This window comes from Accipiter gentilis, chromosome Z, assembly GCF_929443795.1.
Source record: "Accipiter gentilis chromosome Z, bAccGen1.1, whole genome shotgun sequence".
Classification (NCBI taxonomy): domain Eukaryota; kingdom Metazoa; phylum Chordata; class Aves; order Accipitriformes; family Accipitridae; genus Astur; species Astur gentilis.
The window spans coordinates 7,354,684-7,375,806 of NC_064919.1; the positions used below are offsets into that span (position 1 = coordinate 7,354,684).

Sequence of the window (21,123 nt, forward strand, 5' to 3'; positions counted from 1 at the left end):
TTTTTATTTGGTTAGTCCATTTTTCATAGGTATTTCTCTTTTTTCCAGGTAATAGCATTATTCTAGGTGGTTTAGAACATCTAGAGGGTCTATATATAGATGTCCTAGGGAGAAGTAGGTAGTTAGATTTTATTCTCTTATTTTCTTACCATGTAAACACAAGAAAGGAGAATTTTTAAGCTGGAGGTGAACACGCAGGTGGAAGCATGGTGGGAAATGGTTAAGACTTTTCATGAAGAGAAAGAATCCTTCTGAGGAAAGGTAAAAAAAAATTACTTTGGATAAAATCACAATTGACTAACAAAGTAGAGGTGCCTGACAGCCACAGATGTTTGAAATGAGGACAGAGAGGCTGGATACTAAATTGAAGGTTACTGGACCATAGTCCTGGATTTTCTTTCTTCCTCGTATTTACTTCTTGTTATGCAGTGGCATAGCAAGGAACTGCACTGTATTGCTCACTGGGTAGCAAGTGTGAGGTCTTGCACTGCAAACACATCTTTTATTTCCTGTCTGAATAATAGTATGGAAAAAGTTTCTTACAAAATTTTATTAAAAGGTAAATAAGTAGTAAATAAATGGTGTAAGTGATGAAGAATTATAAAGAAAGAAATCAGCTAAAGTCCAAATATTGTTTCTGAATTCAGAGCACACAATGATAGTCTATGTTGTAGTCAAGGTGCTATTTATAGCTTGTACGTTCAGAGTTTACACTAGAAATGAGTTTATAGCGGAAAGTATGTCAGGTTATGAGTCTGCCAGTATCTTTTTTCAACAAAATCTAATTTGAGACATTTAAACAGAGGTGTTTGCAGTAGAGGACTAGCGTTAAAGGATTTTTTTCCTTTTCTTGTCACCAATTTGAAATCCTTCATAAAATATGTGTGCCAGTCCTTTTATAGTAAAAATGAAGGGAATTTCTCAGCTCTTAAATAGCATCTGGCTTTACAGGCTTTGATGTCCCAGTTGTGAAATAGAGGTCACCCACTAACTCACAAAGTAACTGTAAGGAACAGTGCACAACCACAGCACATTCTCAGTTCTTTCTCTGATTTTGGTTTTCTCCTTTTGCTCTCACTCTGCTCCCAAGAGATGCGATTTGTTGCAACCACCCTCTACTTTATGCAGAATGGTCTGTCAATTGGCGATTTGTGGGTATTAATGTTAGACTTGGCTCAGCATCCACTCCTGTTCCCCAACTTGTTTCAGCAGGGTACCTGCAGTCCCTCCTGAAGTCGTACTTTTGCCTTTACCGCCAAAGTCTAGACTACAGTCAGCTTTGCTTAGTATAGCATTTATGCATTTAGAGCTGCATTACAGCTGAGGAAGAGTGGTCTTCCTTTGGGTGATCCAACAAAAATCCCAATCAGATGCTCAGCCAAAGTGTGTTCCTTTACTCTCCCCCAGTTCCTCACCCACATTCTTGCTTTTGCTGCTGCGATTGCTCTCCCTTTCCCATAGAAGAGAAAGTATCACGTTTCTTTAATTGGTTCCTCACCCCCCCAACCGGCAGCACATCTTAGACACTGTGACTCCCTGAGAGTAAAATGCCTCTGGTATCTAATGGCAGGAATTGTTCCATCTTGACACCAACAAAGATCAAAGCTAAATGCTGCAAGATAGTCTAGAAGTGCAAGGAAAATGGTCCTTACTCTACATTTATGTAAAACAGATCCATGAGTATACTTCAAAAGATGTGTCATGTAAATTTCAGATGAAAATAGCAGGGTTCAAAGGCATTAATTTTATGTAGTGTAACCCTTTAGTGGCATGTTGGAGGTGTGAAATTGTTCTTCATTAAACACAGGCTTTATATGCATGGTTTTATGTCTATGTCTGATTTAATTAGAGCAATGACCTAATTTTTTAGAAATAAATTTCTACTGTCTACAGCATTTCCAGTGAGACTAGATTATTAGAAAGCTCATTTATTATATTTGTGCTTTTCAGATTATTTCATTTGGAGGCTCATGGAAGTACTTTTAAAATAGTATCCATTCCACAAATTGACCAAAACACAAAGGTATTTTATAAGATTATTGTCATGTGTCAGCCAATTAAACCATGTCTTTTAATCTTCTGCTAATTTCAGTGACATTTTCTTTACTACTTTTTGCTATAGTACTAGCTATGGCCCCTAAAATGACAAACTCTTCTCCCCTTGGATGTGCAGTCCCTGTGAGAATGTTAAAATAGCTGTTGTACATGAATAACCCATTTCAGAAACAGATTAACCATTACACAAGTATGAAGGAGGGGTGAGTGTGGAGGTTGCATGTGGGACCTGCTCAAGTCCATCCTGTGAGTTTCCAGTCCTAGAGAACATCAAGTTAATACGAGAATAAGTATTCACTTTCTGCCTGGAATCCACAATAACTGTGTAAGTAGTCATTCTTTTTTTCAGAGCAGATAATTACATGTCGTGATGCTTCAAGATTAAAAAAGAGAGACAAGTTATTTTATTGCAGATTTTGTGTTTGTTAATTTCTCTCCTTGTCTCAAGTAGACGTCTCTGGAAAGAGAATGACAAAATTCCTGCATGCTGGTTTGTCTTACCAGCTTTTATTGGTACAATCACATCAGCCAAAAGCATATCTTGCTTACTCAGAGTATGTTCAACAGCCAAAGTTTGAATGGTCATCCATAGATATGTAAATATGTATGTGTGTGTGTATGTGTGTATATATATATATATATATATAGGTAGCATTGTGTATGTACAATGGGGGACCTAAATGGGTTTCACCTTTTTTCCCATTATGGCTTGGGCAGAGCATCTGCCCTCTAGTTCACAGTAGCAGCAGATACCCACCCCATCATGGCCAAAAGAGGAGCAAGTTGCTGGGCTGGTTCAAGCATGCAAACCGTAGGCTTTCTGCAAGGCAGCCATGAGCACAGGAGAGCAGGACTCGGCGACGGTAGTTGCTCCACAGGTCACTCGTCCGCTGTGCCATGTACCATTGATGCAGTTGCACAAGTGTAAGAAACGGGTTCTTTCTATGATAGAGTTCACTTTGCAGACCAACTGCTTTCAATTATGCTCTTGGAGGCTTTTTTTCCTCTTAACAGCTATGCCTACATTAGGACTGACCTGTCAGCATGGCTCTACCTATCTGGCTAAATCAACAAACCTTCTCTAGTGTAGATTAAACTTAATTAGGGATTAGCACATCTCCCAGTCTCTTGCTTGGCAGCCCTCAGGCTGGGAGGTGGAGCTCTGCTAGGGTTAGTTTATGGAGGCCTTCAAGGGGATAGGTTTGGGTGTTTGGGACTTTTTTTTAACCCCTGCTATTTGACCCTTTAAAAAAGCTGCCCTGGCAAAACAGCCTAGAGAATGGCATTTAGACTGCGAACCCTGACATTTGGATATAACTGAATCTGTGCATTTAGCCTCTGAGAAAGAAATGAAACTGTGCTGACCCTTCAAGATTGAAACTACTGGGTAAGTGAGAGATCCTAGAACAGTGTCCCATACCCTGTGTGCTCTGTAGTTTATGTAGCTTAGGAAATTTCTACAAGTGACTGAGAGGAAAGCTGGTTTAAGTAGAAGCCAGTATCTCAGTTTATTTGATAATGTATGGTCCTAGTTGAAAATCACAACCCTAACTTCTAAAAGCAATAAGGAAATGGTAAACCTTGCTGATGCTTGGCACATATCTGTCATGGTCTGACAAATACTTAAGGTAGGTGATGTTACATGTTGCATGTGGTGTGGAGAAAAATGATGATTATTCCGTGGTACAGACTGCAGAGCATCTGAGAAGAAATGAGCAGAAATACCAATTTACCAGGGCAATCCTTAGTAGATCCTCTTGTTTTTTCCTCTTCCCTGTGGGGCAATGCAGGCTGGGGGCAACAGCCCCTGCCATTAGCATACCAAAGGGAAAACCAATCCTTTTTCCACTAGCAGCACTTTAGGGCAGGGAGTCTCCACTGAGACAATTTTGGAGAGGAATAATGCATTGTTGCCATTGCTTTTCAGTTCTTCACCCCAGGCCACAGTTTCAACACCCCTATTTGCATTGAGTGGAGGTTACTATGGAAATTTTCCTGTTGTCCTTACAAGCAGTTTGTCACTCTAGTCTCTGGGACAGGTACTTGGTGTGAAAGTATCAGTGAAGCTTTGGTAACCTAAAAAGAGCACCAGAAGGGCTATATTGTGTCAAGGCAAAAGTCAACCTTGCCCAGTGTCCAATGACCACATGCAGTAATTGCTTAGGGAAAGAATATATATTCCAAAAAAAAAAAAAAGGCAGGAATAGTGCAGACTTTCTCTGGCTTGTGTTTCCCACATATTTGTAAAAGATCCCTATCTGTAGCATATGACTGTTCCTAGGATTCCCACCATTCTTCACAGTGTGACAAACCCTGCCTAATAAGCACAGCTTCACTTCAGATGTGAGGATGTGTATTGGGTAACCCTGGTTGGAGGGTGTTCAAATGCTTGACAAGTGCTAGTCAAGAACTGGGAATCATGTCTAAATTGAAACAGCCTGCATAATCCTGAGGACATTAAAGCACAAACAAAAGTGTTGTATTTATTCTGGATGACTGTAAAAGTGCTGATCCCTGTAATTAACTTGGTTGAGTGGCACTTGCAAAATGTATGTGAATCCTACCTGTTTGCCTTTTATTTAAACTGGATGTTGTACTTATGTATCTTTGAAGGCCCGTTCATTTTCAGCCTACCAGTGTTGCAGGTATCCTTATTATTAACTAAGCAAGGATATGGCCTTGTTAACTGAGTTTTCCAATTCAGAGATTGTCAAGAAAACCTGTTGTTGAGTCTATGTCTTTTTTTCTGAAATCTGCACAGGTTTACTTTACCTGAAGGACTGACCAAATGCCAGCAGATATTTCTGGCATCCAAAATAAATGTCAAAACAGATCAATTAACAATTATATTGATTTTTTTAAAAAATGTCTGCTGTTTTGTGTCGTATCTCAACAAATTAAAACCCATCCCTAGGATTTTGTTTTCACAATCTCTATCTTTATGTGAACCAAACTAAACTCTGTGATGTCTGTGGCTTTCCACCTATTCTTTTTCTTAATATATGCTTATATGTTGCTTAATTTTGTAATGCAGAATGTAGGTGTTTCCTGGATATAGATTCTTCAGTCACATCTTCCTAAATCTGAATATATCTATCTAAAATATGATGTACTTTTGTTCTTGTACTAGGTGCACTAAACTGTATGCTCTGCAAGCTGTTTTGCTTACACAACCTTAGAGAGTTTTATTTACCATGATATGTTCTGCATTATGATTTTATCAAACAGTTGCAAATTATTCAGCTAATCTTAATCCCATATTTTACATGTTCTGAAATTTATGAAACCATTGTACTATTTCCTTATGAGGATGTTAAACCAGGATAGTATGTTTGGGGAGCTCCTCTATTCTTTTTCATGTTACATCTTTGATTTACAAGTGTATGTTGAAATTCTTTTTATTTTCTCAACTTAATACCCTGAGTCATTCTTCTTAGTGGTCCAGAGTGGAAATGGAACTGCCATTTTTCTATATTTTCATGTCATCCTAAATCTCAAAATCATCACAACTAAAAGTCGTTGTGGTAAGGTTGCATTGCCCTACTACACCTCTGGAACATAAAAGCTGTCTTCTTCATGTTTTGTACACAACCGCTGCAGCAGGCAAAGCCAAACCTTCCATATGACTAAGCATTGCAGAAATCAGGCCATTAAGCAGAGCCACATGTGCCTCCATTTCATTTGCAGATATTTAATGATCTGTATCAGGGACAACAACATTGTTACATAAAGCATAGAGTCTACTTAGGAAATTAGAGAAGTCAGATACCGAGTCAGAATATTAAAAGCTGCTTTGAGATATCTCTTATAAGAAGTCCCAATGATGACAAAGGTGCTTTGCTGCCAGTGCTGAGTATTACTGAGAGCATGTTTGGAGCTGTATGTGGAGCAATAGGAAGCCCCGTCTGAGTGTATTGGATCGTATCATTAATAGCAGTAGCCAGGAGAGTTTGGACCTGTCCTAAAAGAAAAGAAAAAATTTCTGCTTGAAATAAGTATTGATTAGCCTACCTAAATTGAGGCCTTTGCCAAAAATTAGGTATACAAAAACAAATAAAAGGGATGCTCTGTGCCATAACCTGGTCCTCTTCTATCCACATTCCCCTTCATCCCAGGCATTTTTTCACAGAGCAAGCAAGTTCTGATTTAAAACTAGCTCTGTTTCTTTAGTCCCTGCTAAAATGTCTTGAGGAAGACTGTGATGTTTTTCTACAACTTAAAATAATTTAATTCCCAGTTTAAATTTACTTATGGCCCTACTTGTTCTGTTCCTAAATTTTAACTGAAATGCTATTTTTCTTCTCTGGCATTTACTCTGTGATATATTTATAGAGAGCAATTATATCCTTGCTCAGCTGTGTTTTGCCACACTAACCAAAACAAGTTCTTTCAGTCTCCTTTTATAAAACAGATCTTCGTTTCCTCTGATTGCCCCAATAAACCCTTCCCTGCATGTGTCCCATTTTAAGTCACTCTACCTCCTAATCCCATAGGACCAGAGATGCAGGCAGTATGTCTGAAGGTGTTGCCAGCGGTATGGAGTTGGAATAGAGATTGCCAAGTGATGGTGATACAAAGTAGTCTGTCCACCTCTGCAGTGCTCCCTGGCAGCTCTGTTGCCAGAACTTCCCGTTTCTATTGCAGCAGTGATGGAGGCTGTCTGGCTAACCACCCACTTAATCCGGTGCCACATGCTGATTCCGCTCTGTACATACAATGCCTTTGACATTTTTTCATCCACAGATTAAATTGGTATGTAGCTACTTTCTGTGCCAGCTTATTAATTAAAATACATATAATAATACATAAAAGTACATACTATATACATACATACTATAATAATTCAGATAACAAATCTGGTCCTGAGATTGGTGCTTGAACTCATATGGTGACACCTTGCAGCAAAATTTGGGGTTTTAGCACAACTATAACATCATGTACCTTCTAAATTCTTTGCCTCCTTGTATTAGTCTCTTCCTTCTGTATCTTAAATAATAATTTCCCATGTTGAGTCATAGCCAATGTTTTGAGGCTTTCCTGGAAACCAAGTAGTGTAATGGAATCCCACTCTTACCTAGACACAGAACTAGTCCGGTGTGATCTACCTGTAGCAAAGCTTTTATCCATTCATCATGAAGAACTATTCCATCTTCCCAGATGTATTTCTTCAGGATTATCAGTTTTCAACTTTAGTTTTCAAATTATTATCTTTTCCTCTTGAATCTAATACATTCTTTTCCTATTTCTTTCTAGTGCTGCTGTTAACTTACTTAGTTCAAAGTGCAGAACTGAAGTCACTATTTGCCAATATCTGCAACTGGTAGATATATGGAGTCTGGACCTTTGAATAAAGACTAATTTTTGGCATCTTTCTCACATCTGAGTGACCAAGGATGTCTGTGCAAATCTCTGTTATTGCTGTAAACCAGCAAAGACTATTTTTTAATAAATAATTGAGTCATGTACTTCTTTGACTCAAAATAAAAAGTAGCTTTCAGACCCTAGTTTGAATATGTGGTATTCTCACTATTGTTGATTGTTTTGTAAACCAAAACAACCAAAAAAGTGTATGCATAATACTAAGGTGACAGTGTTTAGCAATAAAGTTTGAAAGTGTTGCCTCTATCTAGATAAGTTTGCTTACAAACATCCATGATCTTAAAAATTTCTATTATTTGTTTTCAATAGAATTTAACTAACAAGAAGTTAACTAAAAAATCATGACTCGTCTATTTCCAGTGCTTTCAGGCTTAAGATATTGCAATGAAAAGATATCTAAGAAAAGCACAGGGGAAACTTGGTACAAGTAGACATCTGCCTGCTTGTCTGCATGTATACATGTGGTCAATTATCACATTGTGCTTTGGCACATGAAGTGTGTATTGTTTGGAAGTGGCAAGAAGTCCCCTTCTGTTCTAGATACTGATATGTCTCATTGCAGCAATATGAGAGCTCCTTCTAACAGTAAATGTATTGACTTCCACAATACCCTCTGAGCAATAGAAATACTGTTATACTGTCACAGATAGTGAGTTAAGATAACAGAAACTAATCCTCACCACCACTTCCACACCCTCCAAGGTCCCACATGAAGGGTAGAGAGGGCAGAGTTGAACTCATGTCCCCCAGAGTCTGAACTCATGCCCTAACCTCTAGACCTTCCCTCTCTTTAGAATAACTGATCTCCGTAGAAAGTATGTTTTGCCACTGATTGCTGATTAATTAAATTAAAAAATTGTTGAAAGAATTGTGCTTTTACAAGTGATCCCCATATGGCTTTGATTGGGCTGCACCCACAGCTAATTCTTCATGACGAAATATCCAAAGAAAACTTATGTATCATTGCAGTAAGGAGTAGATGTTTGATGAAGACAGTGCTGTTGTAAAACTAAAGTATTTACCTTCTTAGAAGCAATGATTCAATGGGAACTTGCACTGGAAATGTGTAACAGCAATTTAAAAAATATGCAGAGCAGTATATCACTGTTATTATTTCTTTAGGAAACTGAGTAGCTTGTTAAAGTCATTCTCAATGACATTGAGAGTGCAGACAATGCAGTTCTCAGACCACAAAAAAGAGGGAAGACAGGAGTAAACAGTCATGGTTGGCTGGACAAGGAGTCCCATCTTATGCTTTGCAGCTGGATCCATGCCAAAAATGGTATACTGCTAGTAATTCCTTACAGCAGGCTGGCACCGGGCTCCTACTCAGTAAGTCTGGCAGCGCATCTGTTGTCTCACATAGTGGGATCCTTCAAGGATGTGAAAGCACTGTTAATGTTTTTAACTTTTATTTTTATTTTGCTGGTACAGTCAGCTTAGCTGGGGAAAAGGAATGAGAATTCCATTGAATTAAATGCAGGATGGTCAGAATAGAGATATTGCACCTCCCTTAGATAAAAGAGATAGTATCTGGCCTATTTGCATATCTCAAGTTATTATAATTACATGGACAAGTTTCCTAACTTTACCATTCCAATAGCTTTCACAGTACTTCCTAAGCAAAAAAGTGTAAGGCTAAGTTTTAAGTTGTGATTAGATCGTTTGGCTTGAGTGACTTATCAAAATGTTTGAATGAGTTTAGAAAGCCGCTGTCTACAATAACACAGAATTTCTACATGCAGTATCAGCATGCGATTTTTGTGGCTTCTCTTGAATTCATTCCTTTTTGCCATATTTCCAGAAAATAAACTTCCTTCTCTTCTTTGTCTTTATAGGGGGGGTGTGTTTGGGGTTTATTTTGTTTTTAATGTGCAATAACAGTTTTTTCACCAAGTGTACACTTGTACTTGGTGGAAACTGGAGAAGACTTCAGTCGTGTAAATGCATCTTCTAGGTCTGCTTCAAAACAGCAGATTTTAGGTGGCTAAGAACAAAGGAAGACTCTTGGGGGAGACATGGCATGGGTTGTAGGATGGATGAGCAACCATTCACCACAGAAAACTGTGAAATGAGACTAGTATTTAGAAAACCTGTTTCTTGTCATCCTGGGATCTGCACCTGTCAGACCTTAGAGGCCAGGCAGTAGTTAGTAGTGCTGCTGTGATGCTCAGTAACCTGAGCATTACCGATAGGAACTAATAGTCCTAGAGTCTCCCTACTCAAATGTCCCAATCTAATGCTAATTAAATAAATGTCAGAATGTCCACTCACTTGAACGGGCTTTGAGTAAAATTCTTTGCCTTATCACTGTACACAAAAACCTCCACAATTCTGTGCCACTGCTTAGAAATGGTCCGTGGACTGAACTAAACGTTCACTTTAAAGCACGAAATCTAGCACTGCAAGTTTACATACAGAAAGGCAGTTCAAATTCCCAAATACAGCAACTTTAATAATACTTAATAATATAATCACATTATTATTTACTATTATAAACAGGTCAAAAGAACAGTTTGTAAGAACCTGTCTAATAAGATATCATATGTGAGATCTTTTTAATGATCCAAAGAAGATAGGCATATATCTTTCATTCACCTTTGGCAGGGGAACAGAGCACTAGAAACTTAAGTCATTTATGCCTCTGTAAAAATCCAAGCATCCAAAAAAGAACTGGCAGAACTGCAAGCATCAACAGAGTGAAGGTTAGAGAAGCTGCAAAAACTCTGGCAGAACTTCCCAAAGTAAATGGCCTTGTAAAAGTTGTGCAGGTAACTGGGAAATATAGCTGCAACCAAGAAAGCATCTTGAAGAAGTGTAGGTAACAGGAGGGGACCTGGGAAGCAGTGAGGTCCTGATGAGAAGCTAGCTTTGTAAATATGACCAAGGGGCAAGAAAAATGAGGCAGAGAGATCAAGTTTTCTTACTGACCTCCAGTGACCTCCAGGCTTGCATGCTCAAGGCTAAAAGAGGCTTTTTGATGAAGAAGATGTCAGAACACAAGCACAACCTGACTGGAGAGCCAGCTCTTGAGCTGGATTGCAGAAATTCCTTGATGACCACTGATATGGGGAGATTGCAGTAAGTATTTTCTCTAAAGAAAGGGAATACAAACAAGTGGATCTGCTTTATAAAGAAAAAAGTGGAGTTACCTTACTATGGCATCACACTATGTGTTATCAAAGAACATCCCATTGCCATACTTCAAGCAAAATCATCCAGATTCCTGAACTAAAGGTATATCTGTATAGTCCATAATAAAGAACAAGAAAGAAAACTACACAAAACACTGAGTGACCAGTATTCCATCAATGATAGACCTTAACTGCAGCACATTTGCCTTATCCCTGTTTGCATTAAACATAGAGTACCAAATTTTCTAACTTCTAGTCAGAAAGCCAAACCGCATGACCTTGGCTATACTCCATGAATAATGTCAAAAGTATTGTTACCATTTTTACCCTGTGTATCTGGAATAAATTTCGTATCTAACACAAGGCAGATACTTCAAAGACTGTAAAGATATTGTCTTTCTCCCCGCAAGCAATTTATCAGCTTTCTTCCCAGGGAATTAATAGACTCCAGGGGATTCCAGATGTCTTTGAATGGTCATGCTGCTTTTCCACTGAACAGTTCTGCCTATGGTTAGGGAACTACTATGACAACCTGTTCTCCAGACATTGACCGTCTGGCACTTTAGATGGCCCCAAGACTCACACAGTCTCACAAATTTCCAAATTGCCTTAACTAATGAAGTGGCATGGGAGGAGGTCTTGGAAAGCTTGCTCTAAGTCATTCTAATAGAGCATGTAAACATTATAGTTCCTGTGCCATCAGTTGTTCTTTCTTTTTGCTATGGCATTGGCAAAATTTCCTTTGTGGGAACAATTTAGCTTGGGGACCAGTCTGCTGAATCTGTCTTGCCTTAATTCCATCAGCCTGGGGGGCTTGATCACTGAGAAGAACCTGTCTTCTCAGCAAAATAAGTGAAAAGCAGAATCAAGACTAGACAGTGTAAGGGCATTTCAGGGCAAGAAGTGTTTTTTCATTTGATTTTAATAACTGAGTTCTTAAGTCTGTAGCTGGAACTGAGTATTTTACTGTTGCCCTTGGAGAATGGAAGATCTTGAAGGAGACTGTAAATACTTATAAGAAGGTAGGTGCCCTTCAAGAGCAAGGTTGACTTTGCCGTTCCCTACTTTAGATGCCCACTTTCGGCATCAGGATATCTAAACTGAGCATGTCAGTGCTACCAGGATGAGTCAGAACACTCACTCTCCTTCTGCAGTCGGTAGAGATGAGTATTTTTTTCTTAAAGTGTTGCTTACCATGCTGAGTGGAAAGCTGTCTAGAGCTGGCCAAAAGAAATGCTAATTATGAGAGGGACTGAATCCCTGCTTGTAAGGAGCCCCTGAGTCAGATCTGCACTTCAGGCACCTTTGTCCATTGCTGTCACTCTGGTCCTGACTGATGAGTCCTTGACTAAACTAATTTGCCTCTGTACCTTGTTTGCAAAACAGCCACATCTTAGACCACTCAGCCAAAGAGGCCACACAAGGTTTCCTCCACGTCAGTGTGCAGGATTGAAGCCCACAATTCCCACTTCTCCGGAGAGGTAACACTGCAGATGGAGGAAGTTATTCAAAGACAAAAGTGAATAGACGAAAGGCATCCTAGGTCAACTAATCACACACCCACCTTCCACTGACCACATTGGTTAGGTTTAAACTGACTGTAACAATAGCTTGGGCTCCTAAGTGAAATGTAAACATTTTACATACAAAAACACTGAGTGTGTGAGTACTGCCTAGACTGATCTTCATCCTATTCTATTATCTACCAGCAGCATGTAGGGATGAGAGACTCTCAATTACTGCAGCTGACACCCTCTCTCTGAAAATACGTAAGTTTTGTTTCATTAATAGGTAATTCTCTAGCGCTTAGCACCAATTCCCAGATGGAACAGAGCTCCACAGAGAAGGGGCCTGTAAAGACTTATATTACACAGTAGTTTTGTGCATGGGTGTGAATAGTCCACAGATTTGGGGGGTATTTCAACCCTAAATTATTGGAACTGATTTAACGGATTCTGTTACCTGTTTTAGATATCAATTACTGCCTTTACTTGCTGGGTCTCACTGTATTAAATATAGGGAACTCCACAGAAAGACAGAACCTTTTATGGAAAAAGTCCCCTGTGCCTGCCCTAGTAGTTTGGTTTTCTCTCTGTCCCTGTGCACTGGTACCTCATTTTCTTCTTAGGTGTCTGCTTTTGGCCTTCTTTCCTCCTAAACCTTTTTTGCACCATGAAGTTACACACATGAGAAGATGGTATAGTATGTTGTTTCAATACCCTCTTCTCTGAGGGTCCTGTGGATACCTGGGTAGCTGTCAGAGAATCAGAGTCCTGCAAGATCCAAAAGCAGCAGAGGTGTTTCCACAAAAGCAGCCAGATTTTTGCATGTGTTAGGTAAAATCTAGTTTAAGCACTTATCTTACTAGGATGACAGTGTCAGCAGCTGGACTGTCGAGGTGGTGGTTGTAATACCATATGCTCTTGAGCCATTGTGATTTCAGGCTTCCGTAGGTCTTTCTTCTCAGGGAAACAAGCATTTGACATAGGACATCACCATGGCTTAATATAAGACAAAAATTAACTACAGTGAACAAAGGCATTCCCCAGGCTTTTAACTACTGCCAGACAGAATATTGAGCTAGGTGGACCTTTGTCCTCACACAGTGGATGTTCTCATGTTCTGTAGCAAGAAAATAGTTGCAGTAGTATATAAGAAATATGTTATTTTATTAAAAACAGAGATTGGTATGTAACATTATGTTTCAGTACTCTGTTCTTCATAGAAGTGCTTGTTACTTATGCAGTTGAATTACTTGAAGGCATTTTGTTAATTTTCAGAATATTATATTAAAATACAAACATTGGTGCTTTATAGCCTTTCAGATTTGCCAGTAGTAGATGAACTATGCCTGGGTAGGTATGACAAAATAGTGATTAATATCAGAATTTCAAATTGTATCTAATAATGAACAGTTCTTGAGAATTTAAAAACTGAATGTACAGTCACCTTGACCACTTCTCTGAGCCTTGAGGTCTCCCTGTAACAACCACTTTTCAGATTCTTTGTATCCCTGTCCAGGGAGATAGCAGATTCATAAACTGCGGTAATTGAAACCAGTGCAAATTTCTTGAGTATGACTGATCATTACCATTTCTTACCAAAAATTCACTTACTCCCAGCCAAGATTTTATTAATTTTAATATGAAAACATCCACACCTATCATTTCTCCCCTGAGGTCTTCCTAGGCTGCTGCAGAAATGGAGTCTGACTTCTGTTGCTTTGGATAGAGTTGAGGATGTGAATTCCTCTGCCTAATTGCTTTTTGGATAACCGACAAAACACCAGGGGTCAGATTCTTGGCCTGGTAACGTTGCTTCGCACAGCTCTGGCTCAATGCCACAGCTCCCATCACGGGGAATCCCAGGAGAAGAGTGATACAAGGTCGGGGTATTCCTGACTTCAGATACCCACATTTTCTCAGCTGCTGCTGTACATGGCAATAAAAGGGAGAAGCCTTAAAACTGCTCAGACTTAAATGGAGGGTTGAAATGGCCCCCAGTGGGACACTTCTGCCCAGCTAAAATTTTACTCTCACTTGATTGACCTCAAGTATGAAGCATCTGGTGACTTAAGCAAAGATTTGTGATGGATACAGTTTCTAAACCATTGACCGGGCATTTGCTCCCCTGGGAAACAGTCTTTAAGTTCTTGCTAGTTTTGTGCAGTCTGACAAACACACCTTAGCAGTGCAGATGAACATTACCAGAGTCAAAGAGCACAGATGTGCACACATATGCTATTTGTGTGTGTGCTCCTGCACAGACAACGAACACTTTACTATGCCCTTTCTGTTCATAGTAATTAGGGAAAACAAGAAACGCAGCCACTGTAAAATTTGCCTATTAACAAAGCTAAAGTACCACCATCTTGGGTATATATCCCTCCAAAAAACATGTCCATCTGTAACCGTAAGGTTGATTTTGTACCACATCTGTGGCATGTGACATATGAAATTGTTCAGTTGCATCCAGGAAATTGAGGAAAAGGAAGAGCAGATCTCCAAGTCATAGCTCACCTGCCTCTCATCCTGCTTGTGCGATGCTATCACATAAACTCTGTAGAGTAACATGATATTTGCCTGAAAGTACAGGCAAATATCTCTAAAAGGTATATCCTGCCCACTCAGTGCACCAGGCTTATCCTGAAACTAGTTGTTCTGGCCATCATCACCTGATGATGCTACGTGGAGGACTTTCCCCCATCCTACTAGGGAGACCTTGACAAAGAAGAGGGGCACATGTGGGGTTCTCCAGCCGTATAACCAGAAAGTAAATCTTTCTTATTCCACAGTAGAGGCCCAGTCCTTGTGCACATAGAGTTCGAGGGAGAAGGGGATGCTGTCCCAAAAAAGGGTAGTACTACCTGTCATCTCGTTATATGGCTGTTTCTTTTCCCTAGTGCCATGCAAAAGAACAGGTTTGTGACAAAAGGAAGAGGCAAAGTGTTAATGAGCAGATGAGTCACTCCAGAGCAGGTCTGTAGAACCCCTGCAGGCTTTACCCCCACCGACTGTGTCCAGGAGGTTTTGCATTGTGATCTGCAGATTAGATTAAGGTGGGAATACCCCCATAAACTTGCCTTCAGAATCAAAGCTTCCTTGTTAACCAGAGTATTTCTAAATCAATAACACTATCCCCCACCAATAAAAAAAAAAAAAAAAGGTTTGCCAATTGTTATTCAACAGCCAAAAAAACCCCCCAAATCCCAAACCTGAACCATTTTTCACTCTTTGAGGAAACACGCCGGGTGCCTGGTCTGGGATTTGTGAGAGAAAGAGCAGTGTGGTTTTACACAGGTGTGCCCTGCTCTCTCAAGCCGGTGGTCCCATCATGCAGGAGGAAGACCCGCCTGCACTTGCGTGACCCCTCCGGTCAGCCCAGGCTGGGGCTGATGTGCTCTAGGCGGAGCCACATCTGCCCTTGCTCTCCGGAATGGAGGTCATCAGCCTGCCAAGCTTTCCAGGAAAGAGGGAGTGGCCGGAGAGTCTTGAGTTACCGAGCGTGGACCACCTGGAAAACAGTGTGCAGCGAGCACTTGTCCTACCTCTAGACACTCCACAGTAAGGAGTAAGGGATGCTGAATTGGCTTTGAACTTCCACCCAAACTCACTTTGAAGAAATGGAAGGGCAGGCAAGTAAATGCATGTTCTGTTATGAAAAAATGGCAATAGCATTTCTGCATTTTAGTCTGTAATAGAGGTTGGTTCAGATTACAATATTTGGATCTAGGCTTGAAACACATAGGTGTCTAGGTCTATTTGGGGACAGTGACTGTTTGCAAAGCCCTTGACCCAGGTTCTGACCAACAGTACCCTGCAACTTTGATGTGTTTCTAGCTCTGATAAAGAAAAAGGGAAAAAAATAAATTGCTGTCTGCATTAGCGAGAAAGCATATTTATAATGCTGCCACTATTTGGTGACTGGGGAAAAAAATATAGTCTTTTGAAAGGCAAAGCTGGGAAATAGCTATCTTTTATTTCAAGAAATCAGGGTCGTAAAAGTTATAACTATAAAACACACAGCAGCCCGAACCCTGTACATAAAACCTCTTGTATTTTATGCCTCCTTTTCTATTTCAGGTCTTCATTTGCCTAATTACTACTCAGAGGCTGGCAGAGATTTTCCCTGCAGCGCTCAGCTCTGCTGACTGCAGAGACCCTACCTGGCACACTAAGTTAGTGCGTCAGCATTCTAGGTAGAAATGAATGAAAAATCAATCAGGGCAACTGCAGTGGTAGCATATACAACTCTAACCTACTTTGTGCATGGTTTTGAACATTTCATTGTGTATTTAGACATCTTTTAAAATGGTAAGTGGATCTGAAATAAAGTAGATCTTTCTAGTAAGCCTAAGAAATGTTTTGTCATCTTTACTGCCTAGCTCAAGCAAACTTACCACCCTGACTGCTAAGTTAACTTGCAGTCTTGATTGAAATGCCAAAACCTCTGAGAAGATTGTTTTAATCTCAAAAATCTATCACCAGTGGATTGCATCATGCAGTGGATGTAGATATAGTGATAGCTTTGATTCTTTTAACTGTATTTACAGACCAGATGTAGAGTAGGTCTAGAAAAGAAAAGTACACTAGAACCTTTTTTGAAACACAGGTATTGCTTACATACTCAAGGAGTTTGGTTTATGGGTATTTGTGTGTGTGCTTTTATTTTTTCATGTTGTAGTCTGCATATGCAGAGTTAAATATGGATTGCCAGTTTCATTTAATGTAAGTTCATGTTAAAAAGGTCTAGTCTTCATGCCTAAAAAATTAGTAGCTGTTGTAACTTTTTCAGCTGAGTGGGTTAAATGTGTTATAGATCCCTCATAAGATCATTGCTGTAACAAGTTGTGCAGTGCAACACTGTAAAGGTTTCCAAAAATTCACAAGCCTTTTTGTTTGTGATGCCCTTACAGTGAAGAAGATTCTTTTGACTATAAAGATGAAGAGTCTACTTTTTCTGGTGCTGATTTCTGTCTGCTGGGCTGAACCTCACCCTGACAACTCAAGTCTGGAGCATGAAAGAATTATTCACATTCAAGGTAAGGAAATACGTAAGAAAATGCCAGTATCTTCAGATTGCTGAAGGAAACAGAATAATGTGCTTAATGATCCTTAATTTTTTATTCTGCTGCACTGTTTTTTAAATACTATTATTACTGGTGATCAAACCTTTCCTTTTCTGGTTCTGTTGCATTATTATTACTCCTAAGGAAAGTAAAAAAAATGAAAGTTGCACTGTTTAATAACACTTAGTCACAACCTTGCAAAGATTAGTGAGTAAAGTAGAGCATGATTTAAGATAAAAGAAGCATGCATCCTAAAGTAATAAGCAACTGCAGTGGGTTGAAATACCTTTAGTTTATTGTAGAACATATTTGATTTTAAGAAGACTGTCATACATAGTTCTTAGCATTACAGAAATGTATTGCTGTTTATTATTTAAAAAGGCTCAGCACATCTGAGATAATAATTGGGCAATTTAAACCAGGAAAAAAAAAAAAAGGAGCTTACCCTGAAAGAAATGTGTCTTCCCTCATACCTTTAATTCGCACTAAGTATTATACTGGCCTTCTGCGTAATCCTGTTCGGTTCATGTTTGAATCCTAGAGCTTATAGCTGTAGCAGGATTTGAGTCTGCAGTACAATGCAGCTGTTTTTTCAGTCCCAGCTTCAGTCGTTGAGGGTCATCCTGTATAAGAAAAAACAGGGGATTTATGCAGTAAAGACAGGCAGAACGAACAGGATTTTCCTTCTTTCATTTATATGTTTCTTGAGGCTGGCTAGAATTAATCTTGCAAAATCAAGAAACACAGCATTATTGTTCTCTCTCTCTCTTTTTAAAGTTTGAATCCTTTCTCTCAACAGCTGGCAAATTGTGTTATTTGAGTGTTTGTGTAAATATGAATTATCAAGTTAGGGCAGGTTACTAAGAAAGCCTGAACATTTAGAAGTTCACAGGAAAGTCACAGAAGTTAAAGGTACCTTCACCTATTAAAGCTGGCACTTGGGTTGTCAAGGTCAAATAAGGAATAACAGATAGCTGGTTTCACTCTAAGGAAACTCACAGGATGAAGGTCAAATGAATGTGTTGTATCAAAATGAAGACATATCACTGTTGTGAGATGATGAACATGGGTTCCTGAGGGTAGATTTCAAATTTGACACCTATGTATAATAAACATACAGTTTGCCTTCTTTTTATAATGCAGTTTATTATCTCTGAACTTTATTTATCTTATCTTTTTGGAAGATTAAATTAGTGGAAATAATTAAACCAAATCAAAATTATTTTTCCTTAATCCATTATGTTAAACTTGCTTAGTCAGCAGTTTAGTGTCATTTGCAAGTCATACATGTTGCTTATTACTAGTCCTTCAGCATGTGTACAGTGCAGTCTGCAAGTGATAAATAGTTCAAAGCTGATAGAAGTTTCAGGATGGACCATTCTTCTTACCCATGAAAACTTGTCTGAACCTTGAGGTTTATTACTTCAAAGAAAGCTAGATAAAGCTTAAAATTGAGCTCTACCATGAGCTTTGTACCTCAACTGATTCAGGCTCTGAAATGCGCAGACCACAAACCAGAAAGAATAAAACTGCTTGGAACTGGGTATTTTTTTCTATTCATTTTCTTCATTCCTTTCTGCATTGTGGAATCCCATCAGGGTTGGGTTTCAGCTCTGCCCAGTGCTGCATAAACACATACAATGATCTACACCTGGAAGCGAGCTGGAAATCAGGGAAGCCTGTGGAACACATGTGTTATAGCTTCATACAAAAGGTATTTTATATTACATTAAGGACTGAAGCATCACTCTCCACAGCTGAAATCCAAGAGATGTGTAGCTAAACTCCTCCTGCATTGCATGCTTTGGAATGCCTTGGAATTATGAAAGGTGAGGATAGATGTTGTGTAGTCAAGTACACAGAGCTGAAAGGGATCTCCTGAGGCAATGAATTAAACTGCCTTCTATTCCCATTTCTTTACATCAGGTAATCTCTTGTATGTTTAGTTTCATTTTTAAAAAAGCTGGGTTTCAAATCTCATTACTGCAAGGTAGTTATTCTTCTGATATAGAAAACATTCTCCTAATTCTCCATGTTTATTCACAAACATTATATGGTCTTATCCTTCCCCTAGTGTTGTTCCTTAGCTTCAAGTAACAATTTTTCTTCTTTCACTTTAAAATATTAATAAGGTAACACCATATCCTCACAGCAATTATTTGAGTAAACTTTTTCAAATTCTTCTCTAAGTGAGAAGTTAGAATGTTAGTTGTTCATCTCTGCAGTGGTTCTTGTTTGAATTTGTACTTCTTGAGTGCACCCAGCCAGGATTTTATTGCGAGTAAGTTCTTAGGCTGGCATTAGTATTTTTGTTTTCCAGCTAACAATGCTTTTTTTTTTCAGACTTTGGATCAAATTTGTACTCTTCCCAGCCATGCTGCAGTGCTGATCGATAGTCTGTTGTGATAAACAATATTTAGCAGTCATTCTCCCTCAATATCACTTTCAATTAACAAGTACAAGGCTTATATCAATAATTCTTCATACTAGGCCTTAAGGATCTAGATTATGCATTCGGTATTAAAAGTTATCATACTTTTTCCATACTTCTTTCTTGAAACTTTCTAAATATCCATTCTCCTCCCTTCAGTGATGTTTAATGTGCCACGTGAAATTTTTATTAATTCAATAGTCATATTTACTTTATAACGTAAAATGAGTGGAAATGTTAAAGTCTCAGAAATTACACTAGAGGCAGCTCACTGGCCTTATTCTAGGCTAATCGTTTATGTTGTAGCCCAGCAAATTGCAGTTTCCTCTGTATCTATTTCTTAGACACTTAGCAAAGTTTCTACCAAAACCCATATTTTCTCCATCCTGTCTAATTTCATGTATGTCCCATATCACTTGCTTCCCTGAGCTCTGAGCAATTGATACACTACATTTCCTTGGCCTTATACATTTATTGATAGCAAATTACTCTCGCACCTTTTGGTAAGTATCTAATGCATTTTATCCTTCTTTCTAGTGACTTACTCTATTGCTGTTCTTCAACAATTTTTCTTCAAAAATTGTTCTAAGGTCCTGTTTGCTGTTGAGGTCAGACTAATCAACCTGTTAATAGTTAAATTACTTTCCTTACATATATTTGTTATTTTGCTGTTGTCCAGAAACACATGATACCATTCCTAAAGTAAGAGATGAGCTAATATCTCTGCCATCCGATTCGCCATACCAAGTGCCAGTAGTAACAACAGTACTTCAGGCTGTGAGGTTTTCTACCCTTTTATTTGATCAGGCTATATTTTTCTGAGTTCAGCTTTCATCTTTATGTTTTCATTTCATATCAATGCACTTGTGCTTTAAACAACATTATACTTTAGAGCATCAAAACCAACATTATTAAAAAGAGAGGATTTGGTAATATAGCACTTGGGTAATTTCTCTACTGTCTTCCACATTTATTTGTGTAGTGACTCACAATACAAAATGAACCCGTGCCTGTGTCCTGGTTTCAGCTGGGATAGGGTTAATTTTCTTCCTAGTAGCTGGTACAGTGTGTTTTGGATTTAGCGTGAGCATAATGTGGACAACACACTGATATTTTAGTTGTTGCTAAGGAGCGCTTGCCCTAAGTTAAGGATTTTTCAGTTTCCCGTGCTCTGTCAGCACGCAGGTGCACAAGGAGCTGGGAGGGAACACAGCCAGGACGGCTGACCCGAACTAGCCAAAGGGATATTCCATACCACGGAACGTCATCCTCAGTACATAATAAACTGGGGGCAGTTGGCTGGGAGGGGCGAATCGCTGGGAGGGCATCGGTCAGCGGGTGGTGGGCAATTGCCTTGTGCATCACTTGTCTTTTTCTTGGGTCCAATTTCTCTCTTTTTCTTATATTCCTTTTCATTACAATTATTATTATTGTTATTATATTTGTATTATTATTTTATTTTAGTTATTAAACTGTTCTTGTCTCAACCCAGAAGTTTTACTTTTTTTCTCTGATTCTCCTCCCCATCTCTCTGAGGGCGGGGAGGGGGAGTGAAA

At 39.0% G+C, this 21,123-nt stretch overlaps 1 protein-coding gene across 1 annotated transcript in view; it reads left to right on the plus strand.

Annotated features, from left to right (window-relative positions):
• HAPLN1 (hyaluronan and proteoglycan link protein 1) overlaps positions 1-21,123 on the plus strand; it is a 63,906-nt gene that overhangs the window by 15,710 nt on the left and 27,073 nt on the right. The window contains exon 2 of the mRNA XM_049794534.1: positions 16,984-17,109. Within this exon, the coding sequence (XP_049650491.1) occupies positions 17,010-17,109 (100 nt within the window). The 5' untranslated portion in view covers positions 16,984-17,009. The remainder of the gene's footprint in view (positions 1-16,983; positions 17,110-21,123) is intronic.